Source organism: Mercenaria mercenaria, chromosome 19, assembly GCF_021730395.1.
Source record: "Mercenaria mercenaria strain notata chromosome 19, MADL_Memer_1, whole genome shotgun sequence".
Lineage (NCBI taxonomy): Eukaryota > Metazoa > Mollusca > Bivalvia > Venerida > Veneridae > Mercenaria > Mercenaria mercenaria.
The window spans coordinates 2,947,698-2,966,570 of NC_069379.1; the positions used below are offsets into that span (position 1 = coordinate 2,947,698).

Consider the following 18,873-nt stretch of genomic DNA (forward strand, 5'->3'; position numbering starts at 1 on the left):
CGATAAGTGGTCCTAAGCTTCCTTGTTTGTGTTGGTGTAAGGCAGTATTGTTCCTGATATTTGTAAGATTTTAACTCGCATGAACATAGGTTCAACCATAGTATTCTTTTGTTTTCAATACATCCTTATTCAATAAATCTTCCTGTATCCTTTGTCAATAAATCTTCCTGTTTCGAATTATTTAAAGTAACACTTTTATTATGCGGGTGCTCAAGCTGCAAACTTATATTGCCATATTCATATTTTATAATAACTCATTCGTTTTCGAAAATACGTAAAAGAAAACGGATTGATACATGAGGTAATTCTTTTAAGTTACACGGTACGTTTTTATATTATGTTTACGATAATCTGTCCTTAGTTTCCGATAGAGATATGTCTTTAAATCTAAATGCATTTTATCCTAAATCATATTAATCTAGTATAAGGCAGTGTCATAAACTGCTTTCTTTAAAAAGTGTAAATTGAAGTTTGTAGATTAATCATTTTACATTCATACATTATAATCAGGATCTGTAAACCATGGGAACGATGAATATCAACACATCGGTATTGGTTGTCTCGATTACCTTAATCTTGCTAGTATGTGCTTCTACGGCGAATGAAGTCTGCAAGATTAAGGAACAGAAACTCACTTGCCAATACGACATCCCTAACAAGATACCTCCAGGGTTGACAGAGGTCTGCGTTGAAAATCACAAAGATATTGACCTCACTAGGAACAGTTTCAGTGATCCAAGTTGGAAAAGTATTTTAACTCTTGAGATATACCAGAACAAGGAAAAAACTAATTCTATATTTGTTCATGATACTGCCTTTATTGAACTGGATTCTTTGAATGTCCTTGGTATCCACACACATGGATTTAGTATGGGTGCTATACGCGGAAGCCATATACTTCGCGGACTTGAAAACATAACTAAACTAGACTTTTCCGGATGTGTGAATCTTGACAGCGACTTCGTTAGGTCATCACTAATGCAGGACGGAAAGTTTACGAAACTTCGCACTTTAAACTTGAACGAAGTTAATACTAATTTTGGAAGTAAGTTTATCAAATTTTCTCAACAATTCACCAACATGATTATAAATAAACGAATTGAAAATCTGAATTTTCGTAAAACGATGATTGCCTTTCAGCCATTTAACCAGAAAACATATTCTCAGCTTTTACATCTAGATCTATCCGAAATTTCATATAGCCTCTTATCAAAGCCAGATGACGTACTTTTTCCATTACAACGATTTTTGAAGAATTTGAAGTCGCTAAATATCTCCAGAATATTTCCTTTGTTTTGGAGAGGAGAAAATCTACGCTTTTCTAATATACACTGTACTGATTGTACAGAAGTACATCGTCTTCTTGCATTGAACCTCTTCTACATTGAAAACATATACGCAAATGATATACTTTCAGATATTGAGATTCCTGTTGAGGTAATTAATTCAACTTTTAACTTGACATGCAGAATGAATTTGAGGGTATTAGAATTTAGAGGTAATAACGTTCGTCGGATACAAGGAACAACAATTCATTGGCCGGATCCAAACTTTCTGCGTTACCTTGATCTTACAGATAATAAATTGAGGTTTTTGTCCCCAAACTTCTCCAGAGGACTTAGCAATCTAAAAACGGTATTGCTAGGTGAAAACCAGTTATCTGAAATGTCTTCTCCTGAATTAATTGATTTGATTGCAAATTGTGTAAGTTTAGAGAAACTTGTGTTAGATAGAAATGGATTTTCTTATCTAGCGGAGTCTATTTTCCTTCATAACAAATTACTTACTTACCTCAGCCTTAAAGGAAACCTTCTTAGACAAGTTACGTTTGCTACGAAACATCTCAAGCATCTACAATATCTAGATTTAGCGAACAATTTGATTCATATCTTGGATGAACAATCAATGAATCGTCTCAACGTTCTGATGCGTTTTCAAACAAATTTCTGTATCAAACTAGAAACAAATCCATTAGAATGTTCATGTAAAAGTGCATCTTTCGTGGAATGGATGAATAAACATTTAGTATATAAATTAGATCATGGTGCAGCGCTTAATTGTACATTAGAAGGCAATGTAGTAAATATCAATGATAAAACTGTTGCAAAGACAAAATTTATGTGTGTTAAAACATTGGTGTACGCATCTATTTCCTTTACAGCAGTTGTTGTAATAGCTATAAGTACAGTTCTGTTTATAACCGTCTCTAGATTCCTCAAAAGACGTAGAACGACTGACCAGGTCGAGACATTTCTCAGAAATTATCGAGGAAACCAGGTTAAAGAAAAGTTTGTGTGCTTTCTGTCTTATTCAAACACGGACAGTGATGTTGCCATCGAACATATCTACAAAAATTTGAATGAAACATTTAAGGAGATTACAGGCCTTGAATCAGACACAGTTTGCATCGATGAGCGACATTTTCGCGCTGGAGCAGAAATCGTGGCGGAAATAATGCGATGCGTATCAGACTCTAGTGTAATTGCGTTCGTTGTTTCCCGATCGTTTTGTCAAAGCAACTGGTGTTGCTTAGAGATTAAAGAAGCCTACGAACAACATAAACCGATCGTGTTAATTTTCTGTGAAGAAGTAGATGAAAACGAAATGTCTGCTCATCTTAAACAAATGTTTCAACGTTACACTCGTGCGAAACTAGTGAAACAAGGCGAAGATGTAAATGTTCAGCCCGGGGGCTGGGAAGGGCTGTGTGAATCAATTATACTACTTGCAAGTCGGCAATATGCAGAAAACAAAACACAATAGGCATAACGGAAGATGAATATAATAATGAGAGTGTTAAAAGGTGAATAAAACTAGGTAGATATCAGATTTTAAGAAGTGAAATGATGATTGATAAAAATATCAGTCTGAAACGTTGTATAAAGACAGATAAAAATAAAGTCATTATTAGGTCTTGAAAGCAAGATGAAGGCAGATGAAATAAGAAGAAATAATAAAGTTTTCAGAAGTTGAATAAAGATAGATAAAGTATGAAGTAGTTATAAGGTTTTATAAGTCAAATAAAGACAGATGAAATAAGGAGAAATGGGAAAGTATTAGGCTTTGAGAATTGAATATAGACAGATAAAATAAGAAGAAATTATGAAATTATCAAACTTATTTTTAGGGGGAAATGCCATAGTTGCCTATATGTATATAAAGCAAAAAAAAAAAAAAAAAAAAAAACAACAACCCCCACCCCCCCCCCCCCCCCCCCCCAAAAAAAAAACCTACTAACAGAATTTCTTTAAACTTTGTGTACTGACTGGGAAACAAGTTTAAAACTACTGATATATGTATCAAAAATCATAGGTACCCAGGCTTGATCTTGAATTATCTGCCCTTGAAAGTAGATTTTATCCAGTATTTTCCGACTTTCAAGGGCAGATGATTTATGACCAAGGCTGGGTTCCTATTGTTTGTTTTATTTCATATTTCTGTTTTCGAATTGATACTCTGTCAGTAAAAATGTTTAAAGAAAATATTCTTTCTGTAAGAAAATATTTGCCCCGTGTCAGTATAGAGTGTGTTGCAAATGTCCTTAACTATGAACATGACAAAATGATACCGCAAAGTCCTAGTCTTTCCCAGGGACAAAATTGCTTTAAACTTTGTATACTGACTGCAAATGAAGTCTGAAATAGAAATAAAAGTTAAAATATACAGTTCTCTTGCCTTGATCTTGAATTATCTTCCCTTGAAAATTGGAAATTTTTTAGTATTTTCTGATTTTCAAGGGCAGGTGACTCAAGATCAAGCCTGGGTACCTGTGATTTTTAATAGACATTTCCGTTTTAAACTTGATTCTCAGTCAGTATACAAAGTGTAAAGAGATTCTGTCCGTAGGAAAATTTTTGCCTATATACATTTAGGCAACTGTCCCATTTTCACTTAACAAATCTGTTTAATGTACATTGCACTTTAACTTGTAAATGTTTTCTTTAAAATTTGTCAAATGCAGTCATGCACTTAATAGTAAAGGAATGCGAGAAAATATTCATTGAAGTAAAAAGTTTTATTTTCTGGAGTCATTGTTGGAAGTATACGCTTACATTTGGTGACGACTGCAGCGATCTGAATTTTGATACTACAAACGATGTCAAATGTTAAAAGTTTGATATTTTTGGAATCATTGTTGAAAATGTACGCCTACATTTTGTTAAGACTGAAGCGATTGAATTGTACAAAATTGATTTTCTGGAGTCATTGTTGAAAGTGTACGCCTATATTTGGTTAAAACTACTGCGATCTGGATCCAGTTGTTTCCACTGAAGCTAATATTTTAGGATTATATTTTGATATTTTAGAAGAATTCGTCAAACAACTGTAGAGTTAAGGATAATGGACACTAAAAATCTTTACTGAAAAATCAAAAAATCTTACGACTGTTACCCTCCAAGAGTAATATTTTGAATCAAAATTTAACCAGCGGTAAGTTTAACAACCGGTTATAGTTTCTCACAACTGAGCCCTGAATTTTGACAAACCAGTGATGTTGAAATGTACAATCTCATTCCCAAGCTTTTCGTTGCTTTAGGGAGTACCAAAAAGAGATGGTATAAATATTTATCTTATATTAACTTTGCATCGGTACTGTTTAAACCTATGGTCACTGGTTTGCATGTTATATTGAATTTAATTGAGCTTTCAGCAATGTCAGTGTCTCGTATTGTACAATATATAATATATGGACTCTGCATGCATTTATCAAATTTTATTCAAATTTTAAATCTATACCTTTGATTCGTCTTGTGTGCTTGTTTAATTGTTTTAATTGAACTTTTGGAAATGTCATTCACTTGTATTGAATAATTTATGATATTGGAACATATTTGTACAGATTTATATTTTATGTCGACATACGTTCATGTTTCATTTGAGGAACAGGTAGTCTAGATATTTAAAGTATAACGTCATTAAACCATCACTTTCATCTGTAATAATGCAATGGAATCGAATTGATTTTGTCAGGCTTGCGGATATATTGCAGATGAAGGTAGTGCTATAACAATAATTTTATATTTATGTCCTTACCTTTGATTCTAGACTCATCCGGTGAATATGTATCATTGGTGACTAATGTCACACAAATATAATGTACGAAATTTAATATTTGAACATCTGTAAAGCATGATATCACATTTTCCTTTACATGATTTAAACATTTTACATTGATTATTATAACCTGTCTCGTGTATATGATTTTCTTTTGAATTAAATTTTGTATATCACTGAAAAGCATTGTACAAAATATAACATCGGGATGTCTGTTTTGTTTATTTTACATGTTCAGTTACAGTTATGAGAATGCTTTAGTTTTATTTAGTTTAATTTATTTGTCCTTCCGTAGCTATCCTTTATAAATCATTGTTACATTGCCTTCACAAGAGTTTTTGTTTTGTTTCGACAAATGACTTTCGATGGGAAAATATAGATCGAAGGCTTATTCTGAGTGTATTACACGTTTTTCAAAAGACAATTGTGTTTAGTTTTGACTTGAAGATCTTTCTTGTTGCTTTTTTAAAGACAGCCACCTTCAACTTTAAATGAATATTCAAAGTTTATGGAACATATTCATGATATAGATCAATTTAATTTATTGAATGCAATGTATAAACGTTTCTTTTGTTCCAAAGGAAAACGCTATTATAGTGAAGAGTTTTTACTTGCCGTGTCAAAAGATCTTATATAATGGACGTTCATTTTAAAGCCGTTCGCTGATATGGTTGTTAATAAACAGATTGAAAAGCTCAGCCTTAGTAAAACTAACATTGCTCTGTATTAATTGATGCAGAATAAATCCTCCAATACTTATATTTAGATATATCTGGAGCTACATTTAGTGTGCGGGCGACATCAGACATTTCACTGCCCTTATTTATTTTCTTTAAGAATGTAGTTTCACTTAATTTCACCCAATTGTTTCCACAGGCATGGAGAGCACTAGCTCTAAAGTTCTCTAATTTCCATTTGTCTAATTGCCAGGATATTCCTGAGTTGTTTATGATGAACATTTTCTATACTAAAGAGCTCTACGCAAATGAAGTACTTACAGATGAAACAAATGTTTGTGAAATACTTAATTCAACGTTTAACTTGACTTGTGGAATGAATTTGAGGGTATTACAATTGAGGGAAAATAATATTCGTCGTATTCAAGCTTCAATACATTGGCTAGATCAAAACTTACTGCATTACATTGATCTGTCGGACAATAAAATGAGCTATTTGTCACCAAACGCCACTAAAAGACTTCTCAATCTTAAAACTCTACTACTAGGTGGAAACCAATTATCTGAAATGTCCTCTTATCTGGAATTAATTGATCTGTTTGCAAACTGTTACAATCTAGAAAAACTTGTGTTGGACAGAAATGGATTTTCATATCTACCCGAGTCAACATTCCTTAACAACAAATTACTAACTTACCTCAGCCTTAAAGGAAACATTCTGAGACAAGTTACGTTTGAGACAAATCATCTGGAGAGGTACAAGTTCTAGATTTATCGGAGAATTTGATTCATATGTTGGACGAGCAGTCAATGAACCGTCTAAACAATTTGATGTTTTCCCAAGCAAACTTCAATTTTCGCCTTGAAGGAAATCCAATCGAATGTTCATGTAAAGGTGCATCTTTCATTAAATGGATACGTAAACATTCCACATATATGTCAGATCTAGGTACAATTCTTAATTGCACATTTGAAGGTAGGGTAGTTGACATCGATGACAAAACTGTTGCAAAGACACATTTTATGTGTGTTAGAACATTGGTGTACGTATCTATCGCCTTTACAGCAGTTCTTGTAATAGGTATAAGTACAGTTCTGTTTATAACCGTCTCTAGGTTCCTCAAAAGACGAAGAACGAGTGACCAGGTCCAGAAATTTCTCAGAAATTATCGAGGAAACCAGGTTAAAGAAACATTTCTGTGCCTACTGTCTTATTCAAACACGCACAGTGATGTTGCCATCGAACATATCTACAAAAATTTGAATGACACTTTTAAGGACATTACAGGCCTTGAATCAGACACAGTTTGCATTGATGAGCGACATTTTCGTGCTGGAGCAGAAATCATGGCGGAAATTATGAGATGCATATCAGAATCTTGTGTAATTGTGTTTATTGTTTCCCGATCGTTTTGTCAAAGCAATTGGTGTTGCTTAGAGATAAAAGAAGCCTACGAACAACAGAAACCGATTGTTTTAGTTTTCTGTGAAGAAGTAGATGAAAACGAAATGCCTGCTCATCTTAAACAAATGTTTCAACGTTACACTCGTGCTAAACTCGTGAAACAAGACGAAGATGTCAGTGTTCAGCCCGGGGGCTGGGAAGGGCTGTGTGAATCAATTATACTACTTGCAAGTCGGCAATAGGCAGAAAACAAAGCACAACAGATATAACGGAAGACGAATGTAATTTTGAGATTGTTAAAAGATGGATAAAACTAGGTAGTTTTCAGATTTTAAGAAGTCAAATAATGATTGATAAAAATATCCGTCTGTGAAGTTGAATAAAGACAGATAAAATAAGAAGTAATAATTAGTTGTTGAAATATGAATAAAGACAGATAAACTGAGAAGTAATTATGCGGTTTTGAGGTGTTGAATAAAGTCAGATAGAATAAGAAGAAAATATAATGATTTTAGAAGTTGAATAAAGACAAATAAAAGGCGGTTTTGAGGAGCTGAATAACGTCAAATAGAATAAGAAGAAGATATGAGGTTTTGACAAGTTGATGTTTGTTTGTTTTGGGTTTAACGCCCTTTTTAACAGTATTTCAGTCATGTAACAGCGGGTAGTTAACCTAACCAGTGTTCCTGGATTCTGTACCAGTACAAACCTGTTCCCCGCAAGTAACTGCCAACTTCCCCACATGAATCATCAGAGGTGGAGGACTAATGATTTCAGACACAATGTCGTTTATCAAATAGTCACGGAGAACATACGCCCCGCTCGAGGATCGAACTCACGTCCCCGCGATCCGTAGACCAACGCTCTACCTACTGAGCTAAGCGGGCGGGCATTGACAAGTTGAATAAGGAGAAATAAAATTGAAAAGTAATTATGAGATTATCAAAATTATTTTTAACACCTTCTTGTACATAGCTTTAAACGAAGCTTAGGGAGTACTAAAAAGATAGTATAAACATTTATCTGATGTTACATTTTCATTAGAAACTTTGCATCAGTACTGGTTAAACATATGTTCATTGGTGTGCATGTTATACTGAATTTAACTGAGCTTTCATCGGCGTCTGTGACTCGTATTGTACAATATATAATATATGGACTCAGCATGGCTATCTATATCATATTTTCTGTCATATGGGTCTTTATCAAAACATTTGCATCCACACCTTTGATCCGTCTCGTATGTGTGTTTCATTGTTTTAAATTGCACTTTTTGTTATGCCATTCCAACGTATTGAACATCTATGATAATATTTGTATATATCTATATCTTATGCCTACAAATGTTAAGACTGACATGAAATACAGCTTGTATTTTGCAAATGAAAATAAAACCCTGTATTCAACTCCAATTTTAAACCGATATCTAGATAACCGATGGTAGGACTAAATGCTTTTAGTGACGTCACATATTACGCCAGAAATGACGTAATAATGGTGTCCTAGACTTCCATGTTTAATAAGTGCATATTTTAAACAAGCGTTTAGACTCATTTGTCTAACATTATAGTTAGCTTTGACTCATGTTTCATTTGACAGTCTAGATATTTAAAGTAGAATCTATAAGGTCACTAAACTATCACTTTGATCTGTAATAATGCAATGGAGTCAAATTGATTTTGTCAGGCCTGAAGCTCTTGTGGATATAACATTGCAGATAAAGGTACTGCTATAACAATCCTATTTTTCATTACTTTTGATTCGGGACTCATCTAGTGTTTATGTATCATTATTATGTCACACAAATATAATGTACGATATTTAATATTTGGACCTCTGTACAGTAAATCTATTTTATCACATTTTCTTTTATTTTGTTTTATATATTACATTGATTATTATAACCTCTCTCGTGCGTATGTTTGTCTTTTGAATAAAACTTTGTATATTACTGAAAATCATTGTACAATATATTATATCGGGACATCTGTTTTTATGTTATTTTACATGTTCAGTTTGATCTACAGTTATGACCATGCTTTGGTTTTATTTAGCTTCATTTATTTGTCTTTCCTTATCTATCCTTTTTCCTTTTTAAATCATTGTTACATTGCCTTCGCAAGATTTTGTTTTTGTTTCGACACATAACTTTCGTAGGGAAAATATAGAAAGCTTATTCTGAGTTAATTGCATAATTTTACAAAGGACGTTGTGTTTATTTTTGCCTTGAAGATATTTCTTATTGTTTTTTAAAGCCGGCCACCTTCAAGTTTAAATGAATATTCAAAGTTTTATAGAACATATTCATGATTCACTGAAGAAAAAAGAGTTCTTGTTCCAAAGGAAACCGAAGAGTTTATATTTTTTTTATTATTATTTTCGTGTCAGAAGATATTATTTAACGGATTATCGTTCTAAAGTCTAAAACATTCTTTTATTATTCTTCAAGCGTTACACTTTACACTTTATACACTTTAAAAACCTTGATCTAGGAACATATATCAATGTCTCTTAATGATTGACTATCGCTTTTGTTTATGATAACAATGTTTTCAAAACTATAACAAAAAAGACGGACCTAATTAGAGATCAAAAGGAAATGTTTTTCCCGACAGATTTGACTTTTTACTTCATATAACGTTAGAAAAAATAGGGTATTTTTTGCTAAAGAATCGGGTTTCCTGATGATAAAGTAAGATCACTATCTGATTGAAACTCGATATGCGTACGTTTGATTGGCAGTAAATGAAAGGGAGTATCACGTAAATCATTTCGGATGGTATTCAGGTATTCAGGGGGTATAGATTGTAATCTCGATTTAATTGTTTAATAGAAAGCATTAAAGTCAAAGAAATAAATTTTAATTAAAAGTAGGTGTCGTTTTATTGTAGCACACTGTATAAACAATATTTAGGCATACAGATACTATATACGAAAATAATGGTAGTCGCACAATGGTGAATACGGAAAGTCCCTTGTTTTGTTCTGTAGATCTATTTTCCTTATTTTTGTTGCAATTTGTGTGCTAAAATCACTGACCGATCTATGCTTGACGTACATATTGGTAGCAATTTCATAATGAAATGGCAACATTACAGAATTTTTAACGGATACTTAGATCATACACCACCGCTGCAATTTAGGATCTCATTTTCCAGCTTATTGTGTTTGACTGAAAACATATTTCATGCCTCAAACATGACCCCCACTTTTCTTTTGATTTTTGTATTAAGCACTGACAATATTCTTAAAGAAAATATAAGTTACAGACATTTAAAATAAGCCCTGGTGTGTGCTGCTGCCATTGGATCTATGTCAATTCTATGCAGAATAAAGAAACAACTATTTAGTGTGTTGTATCTCTAAGGTACTGCTGAGTCACTACATCAGCTACTTTTTCATTCCACAATTTGGGTTTTAAGGAAGTGTCAGGTTCTTTAAACGACATTTTTTTCCGTGTTGATAAAATTACTTTGTTCGAATTTCTTAACAGGAAGAGAAAATACTATCTGTTTTTAGTGAACCCCATTTATTGATATAACCTTCAAATAATTGTTCAAAATGTGTTAGTTGTTATGCTAAACTGAGGCCTTGCCAATATTTCTTGAAGTAGAGTCTATCCGGTATTTAAGACCTCCTTTAGGAATGGTAAATAAATAGCCATTTAATCGTTTTAATGAAGAAAATTTATAATTATCAAACATGCTATCGTTTGAGTTATCGTGCGTGATTTATATGATAGTAACGCTGTTTACGTGTATGGTTGAACAAAGTATCAAGTTGTACTACCACTAAAAGCTGGAAATGATTTTAAACAATGGACTGATCTAAAAGCCTTGTCAATGAGAAAATTTAAATCATGAAAATAATAGTCATATAAAGTTGTACTACCACTAAAAACTGGTAACATTTTAAACAATGGACTGTTCTAAAAGCCTTGTCATTGAGAAAATTAATATAATTGAATATTACCAAAGGGCAACGATTTTAGACCATAGAACTTTGGGATCATGAAGTAGATACAGTTTTACAATAGAATTCTACATAAGCCGGTGGTTGAGTCGAAAATTTGCTATTATTGGTTTTGGCTGCATTTTATGCTTAACATATTTTTACAGATTTTATGAACTAATTCTTTGTAGTAATCAAAGACCGGAATCACGTTAACGCTAGCAGTCTAAGTTTGGACGTTTGGCCAAGTCGGGTCATGCGTGCAACACATCTCACGCAGATCACCACCGGACAAAACGGAACTCTGTTAAAAGGTTGGATCAGCTAGTAGCCAAGATAGTCAATCGCTTCATAAAAACGATGATATTAAGCATACATTTAGCTAGTTCACACTTCAGCTTACTTTGTTATAAACCTATTCAATAGTCTGCAGATGGAAGCAAGAACAAATGTATTGCACGGGCCAATGTCACGTGGAAGCATATGAACATATAATGTAGGTACGGTAAACGATCTGCTGTTGCACTTTTCTATTTATACACGCAAGAATGTCTTCTGTTGATGCTGTCAACGTCAGAGACTTTGTATAGCAGTGTGTTTCGTACCAGCAAATGTAGACCAATCTTGGACACACGCTGTTAATCTTATAGACAAAGGCATTGACATATTAGGTCAGGAATCAATACATGTGGTGTATAGAGTCTGCCACACTCCTGTCATATTTTTACCTGTCTCTGAACTCAAGTTTAATCAAATCATTGGACCCTACGCTTGATTTGTTCTTTGGTTGTTTCAAGGGATATAAAAATTCACAAGAAGACGCACTCCGTACTATTTTCTTTGAAATAAAAATGCCGGGGAGTCCGAGCCGATAAATATTCTGCGTTGATTGCTGAACAAGAATTCCTTATGAATTCGTCACATGCTTTCTTTGTTGTTAATACAACTTGTGATTCTGAGGTCATCAAGAACAAAGTAAATGAAATCGTTGCATATGAAAATCAGATATACCCCGCAGTGTATGTTACTTTGGATATAGTTATTACGTCAAACGTTACAAGCGATGTTACTGTGGATACGGTGAGGACGTCAAACGACAAAAGCACTGCAACAAGAATATATATTAGAATCAAGTGCATGCATATTTGTCATTAATAAAAATAACTGAAATATAAACTCGCCTTAAGATATCTCATTAAGTGATTTGTCGTTGAATAAATCATTGTTTGGAGTTCTGATGCGAAGGAATGATATCACGAGGGCGCAGCCCGAGTGATATAATAATACGCATCCGAACGACAAACAATGATTTATTCAAGAGCAAATGTCCAGCCACTTAGTACCTTGATATATTGTACTTGTCATTTCCAATATAATGGATTATACTTTTGCTAGAGAAACAATTAGAAGCATGTGTTTCGGGAAAGGATTTGAAATGTCTTCGAGATTATGCACATGTTTTCGGGACAAGACATGAAGATGTCTTCAAGATAGCCGAAATTTTGAGAAAAGACATATCGTGTTTCAACTGAACATTACTTGAGACTTCTTTCAACTCTTTTTAATATAAAAAGCGGTATGAGAGGTTTGTTTAAAGTTTATTTCGTTATTTGTCTAACATTGTTTGTATCTCGATGAAATAAATGAACAACTTTCAACGACTGATTTTTTGCCTGTTAATAAGTACATTAAGTTCTAAATTCAATGATTACAATAAAGCTATTTTTATTTCTTTATCTAACGTGTTATACAAAATGTGTGCAACATTCCTTCGTATAAAAATTGGTTTTACATTCATAAAATAGATTTCTCTCTCACGCGCGGTTAAAACACCGTTTTACATATGCGCGTTCCGTAGCAGAACGTATAATTCAAACGGATATGACGTCAACGTAATCAGATAACTCTGATAGTCCGTGCATTTCATGTGACGCTGATTGACATTATATCTTTTTTTCACACGTTTATGATAGTAAATATGTTAACGCATGTTTTTGAATCCCTCGAGATATGTTGACTCCGGAACTAACCACTCCCTCGGGATATCTTGACTGGGAAACCAACCAATCCCTCGGGATATGTTGACCCGGGAGCCAACTAGTCTTTCGGGATATGTTGATTCGGGAACTAACCATTCCCACTTGGTTCTTCAGATGTCGTAAAGCTAACGAAAAAGCATGTGTTATCTCTACTCTCATACCCCTTACCATGTTAAATTTTTATAATGATTTTTTCCATCTTTCAATTTCGACATTACCATTAATTGTAAAAAGGTATGTTTGCCAAAAACATATTGACTGAACTGCGAACAATACAGATCTTGATCAGACAGATGATATGTATAGGCTGATCAAGTTCTGCACTGGCCGCAAAGGCAAAATCAATCGTGTCCAGCATGATAAGGGTTAAAGTTCATAAAACTATCCAATTTTAAGCAGTAGGGCAACTGCAAGGCCGACACACACAATAATCAAAACCACAGAAAGAAATGACAAAAATTGGTGGCATCCGCTAGATTTTTCTGAACAAGGGAAGCAACATAAGGTGCTGAATATAGTTAAAATGTTTTTCTTGATTGTCAAGTTAAATACAACTCCAGCTGTTCCAAAAACACTTGCTACAAAGTCATCGTTTTCGTCGCTTATAAAAACATCCACATGATGTGTCCTGTCTGGGGAAAGGCATTTGTACGTAAATAGCACCAACAGAAGTAAATCAGCTGCTTGAAAAACTGTGGTTATCACATTAAACAACAAAGACAAGGTGTCATATATAGTGTCGCTACCACTCTTCCATAGTGCATATCCACCAAAGCCATACTCCAATATGCCGCATATTACTTTACATATTACAGAAGTCATGAAAATCCAGTGATATTCATTCAGGGCAAAGTCGCAAGCTTTGTTATCGGTGGTCTCAATCTCTTCATCATTTGCTCGTAGTTCAACGAAGTTAACCCAGTCAAACACAACTCCGACAATGAAGCAGGTTATTCCAAGACACCATAAAACTGCAGAACAACATTTGCCTCCCATTCTGTGTTTTCTCTTTTATCTGAAACAAGAACATATTTTTAAAAATATTACCGAGAATGAAGGAATTTCAAGTCAAAATTTCATTGGCACGGGAACATAATAATCTTTTTTTCCAGTAACAGTTTACAAATGTAACTACGAACAGTATAAACAATGCGTCATTGTAGATATCCATAGTAATAACGAATTACGTTGTTCTCAAATATTCCGTAAAAGCAAAATTATACAATTCTAAAACTTACGTTCGCACGCTACTTAAGAAACTATATAATATTACAACAAAACCATGCTAACACGACGAGGAGGGTAACCGTCATTGAAATGATTTCACGAAGACATTACTCGGGTAAATTACTCTGCGAGGCGTAAAACCGGAGTGTTTAAGTATACATGCATTTATATATGGTTATGCTATATATTAATTCGATTCTGATAGGTTTTTATGTGAAAACTATGGCACTATTTCGTGATGCATGTTGTAAAACGACGTGACGTTACATCATCTTTTTATAGTAATTTAAGACAGCGAAGCGGCCTCTCGCCCCGCGGAACAGTTTAGGCGCGAATTCAATAATACAAGAGCTATAAAGACCTACTATACAGCTCCTTACTCCATATACATTAGAAAACAATTAAGAATGATCTAACTTAGTGCTCAGATAACTTGTATTTAATGTCATTTTATTCATGTTTCTAATAACCTCCCGTTTATAAATCTAAATTTAAAAGTATAACGTTATTGATAACGAACTGGCTCGATAAACTGTATTGAAATATAGACCTGTAGAATGCTTCATTTATTCTTTCAATAATCAATATATACCCTGACACCTTATTACGTTTGTAAATAAACATGCAAATCATTCTTTTAATGTATTTATAACTATTTTAAATTTACCAGGGCCCGAAATAGACTTATTGCATATTACATAATCTATATGGAAACCCAGGACTCTCTTGTAAAGGTCAGACACAGAGAAAGCTTATATAATAATTAAAAAGGAAAATAAAAGAAAGAAAAAATCACGGTCACGGTTGGGTGATTGAGAGGTGGTTTGTTCATATGGACATGCCTAACATCTTATACTTTTAGGACCCTCCAAAAAGTAGTGATGTCATATAAAAAGTATTTCAAAATCAAAAGTTTTTACCAAAAAAAATCGCACAAAGTACGTCGATTATTATCAGGCTAGTTAGTATTGTTTGTTGTATACTATAGGGCGATGAACATTTTAACGTGTATCTGTTCGAATATGCTTTTTTGATGGATACATATCCTAGTATTTGCCATTTTATACAAGACAATGATAAATTGTATCCTATGTTTAGTTTTCTCTGTGACAAGATTCCGTCGTCTAAACGTATGCAGCTGATATTCATTCGGATAGATCGATCAAATGTTTTCATCGTCATACCATTCCAGTACGGAATTTAATGTATCCATTACGAAAATATTACAGACGGTCACGTAGTACCAATGCGAATCGCTGATTTAGAGAGCAATATGTATCTAAAAAGGTCATAAAATAACGAATAATTTATTAGACCTTAAAAAACTTATAAATTATGTGGGACGTGAGAGTTAACTATTTTCCATGCTTAATATTATTAAAACACGTTCTCGTTGACGTTATGCCGATCTACTGTTTGGCGAAAGAAGCTTGTACCAAGAAATTGTGTTTCCATCTCATCCGTACATTTTACATAGCATACATATTTGAATCGAAATAATGTATAGAAGAATCAAGTTCAATCACTCCGCATTGGTTATACACCACTTAAAACAATTGACTCGTATTCCACCTCAAGAAATTATTCATGTGGGCGTAGTCATATCAAAACAGCTGATCGCATGTATTGACACGCTGCCGTTTAACTGATGTCCGATATGGGTAGCCGAATTCGGAGCTCGATAATAGGCGTATCGCCTCTTTCTCTTGCTTAAATATTTCAAAAGCAGATTATGCTACACATTTTTCTTGAAAGACACTGTAATACCGATTTAAAAACATTTACTTGATGATAATGATAATAATCGAAGTAATAATTATGAAAATAATACTTCTAATTCAACGTTTTTTCTTTTATTTTTCAAATATTTTAGAAAAAATACTTACTTAGTATCTAACAAGCACCTTTCTTTCTCAAGCTGTTTTAGATCCGTTCTCTTTCGTTGTCAAGTGAAAATTTGTTGGGAAATCAGTTTTCAAGTTTTCGAAAATCTTGATACTTTGGAATCCAGAATAATATACATTTAAAGAGCATTTATTCGATGAACTGAAGCTATTCAAAAAATATAATAATAAAAACTCAGTAGATAACGGTCAGTTCAATTTCAATACGGGCCTTAATAAAATTCGTATTTATCTACGAATATAATATTTACTTTTTTAAAGAAAATGAATCTCGATTATCATGTTTTAATGGAACATGGGTAGTGTAAAATGCGTTAAAATAAATTGCGCAGTTTATCTAATTCAATAATCAAGATATAACGGTAGTATATTTATAGCCAGTTTTCATCAATAATAAATTACCAAGATCAATAATATCTTTCATTCACATGTACCTAAGAAATGTATATATTCTTCAGGTTGAAGAAAAAGCATCAGCGTGTAAAGCTCATTTCACAAGATATACGCGTAATCACTTTGTCCGCTCTTTTTTACCTTAACCTGCTAAATTTCTAAAATGGACAAGTCAGTCATTCAATTTAGGCAGCATCATTTACTATTCAAAGGGGGTATTTCAATCAAAATTTACTGACTGAATATCAAACAGTACAGGTCATGACCTTGGTCTGAACTGGTCGCATGGCAGAATCACTTTCCGCCAGCAAGCTAACCAAACTTCGTCAGATGTGTTTTTAAATGCCATTGCTCGCGACACCAAACTGTAATGTTTTAAATAACTTTACACGGCTACATATGTTGTATAGAATATAAATTCTTATGAGTCAAAGTCCACGTTTACGTGATTGCTTTTTAAAGATTAAACATACTCACTTTGTCCCTGTTTTAAGGTATTGACTTGAGTTGTCAGTATTGGAATTAATTAATTGAAATCAACAGATCTATTCCACAGATGCATAAAATTGTCTTGATATAGGCATAGGAAATAGAGATCAATATAATTGCACCTTTACTGATCCTAACAGGTGTTCTGTATTACAAAAGTGCTTCTATTGTGACATTTTGATACAAGCAAAACTGTATTATCTGCACTATTATTTACTTACAAGTACTTCATTTTATTATTGGCTTGTTAAAAGTTAATTTTTTACCATATGTAAGTTGACAGAATCATAGGAACCATGTTTTGAGGGGTACATGAAACACAAATGTATAAATCCTAAATGTTTTTGCTGTGCATAAAAGTATGATACTGTGTCTACAACAGTTTTCATTTTCCACTCAATTGTATAATTGCAAGGGAAGTAAACTAATAGATATATAGTACTAGCCCAAGACAAGAGTTGTCATACTTTGTGGATCACACCTTTAAATCAAAAATTAAAACTTCTGTTATTGATATTAACAAAACTATCATAAACTTCATATTTGTGAAATCATTTTTGGTTATGGACTTGGAAATCAATGTCTAGACTTTATTTAACGTATTACTATCATTGAAAATTTTAGGGTCTCTCTCTACTTGATCTACTTGAGCTTGTCTAATTAATTCCAGTACTGACAACTCTTGTCACGTGCTCGTTCCCGGTACGCGGCAAGTCAATCATTGCTTGTGACAAGGTCCGTTTTAGTATAAAATTTCTATCGGTTTCTCTTAGCATCATCGTGCATTTTGTACGCAGTCACCAACTTTGGTCATTTGCTAATTCTTGCCTGTCTTCTGATGATGTTCTCACATACTTGGACATTGGGCATACATTGGCTCAGTTTGCTACATTAAATCATAAATATGTAAAAAGATATATCATAGTCTCGGAGATATTCTAGCGTCAGGGGTTCTAGGTCGGTACAATCCACTGCGACGTATGTGCGAGTAGTCTATCGTTCATAACCGTTTCAATTTCTGTAACCATATTGCGTGACAATGAATGGTCTCGAACGTTCTTAATGATGGCTTCAGTAAGTCCAATAAGCCGTTCCCACCAATCACCATACACGCTAGGGACTAATCTCCATTGAGTTTCTTCGCTTTTGAGAATTTAAAAAAAAAACAGTTCTGGACTATATCAACTGTGAAGTTGTCCGAAATCATAATGCATGTTAGTGACAACCGGTTGGATATTCGTCCAAATGCTGCATAGAAGGGTTCCGTTAAAAGGTTGATTGTTATTGAAGATGAACATCTGTAGAAACACAGGTATAAAATGCAAACGAAAGCTGTAGATCCTATATCTGGCGCGTCGACGTCCAATACATCATTGTACTGACAATGTGTTTCCGCTGGGAATCGCTGATTTGTAAAGGGAAATAGGTATAGAATAATGGTTACAGGATACCCGTATGATTTATTTGACCTGTAAGAACTCCTATATTAATTTGCGGGATGTTAAAGCTATTCGCAGTGTGTTATTAATCACTGTGTTAAACTCTATTAAACGGTCACGTTGACATCATGTCGATCTGCTGTTTGGCGCCATACATAGGTCAAGATATATTGTTTCCATCTCATCCACATTTTTACATCACATACATATTGGAAACGAAGTAATATATAGAAGAGCCATGTTTTGATGTATCGCTTATACTAGTCTAGTCGAATTTTTTCAGATATAAACTAC

At 33.6% G+C, this 18,873-nt stretch overlaps 1 protein-coding gene and 1 long non-coding RNA gene across 2 annotated transcripts; one reads left to right on the forward strand and one right to left on the reverse strand.

Moving 5' to 3' along the window:
* The first annotated feature begins 179 nt into the window (after positions 1-179).
* LOC123542717 (toll-like receptor 6) lies at positions 180-6,528 on the forward strand. Its single transcript, XM_045328680.2, has 2 exons — positions 180-301; positions 511-6,528. Exon 2 carries the CDS (start codon positions 523-525, stop codon positions 2,761-2,763), a length of 2,241 nt encoding a protein of 746 aa, XP_045184615.2. The 5' UTR covers positions 180-301; positions 511-522; the 3' UTR covers positions 2,764-6,528.
* Positions 6,529-12,667: 6,139 nt separating this feature from the next.
* On the reverse strand, positions 12,668-18,618 carry LOC123542520 (uncharacterized). The gene is made up of 2 exons (XR_006684758.2): positions 16,241-18,618; positions 12,668-14,142 (listed from the first exon to the last, which is right to left on the reverse strand). It is a non-coding gene; the product is annotated as an uncharacterized LOC123542520 (long non-coding RNA).
* Between the last annotated feature and the right edge of the window lie 255 nt (positions 18,619-18,873).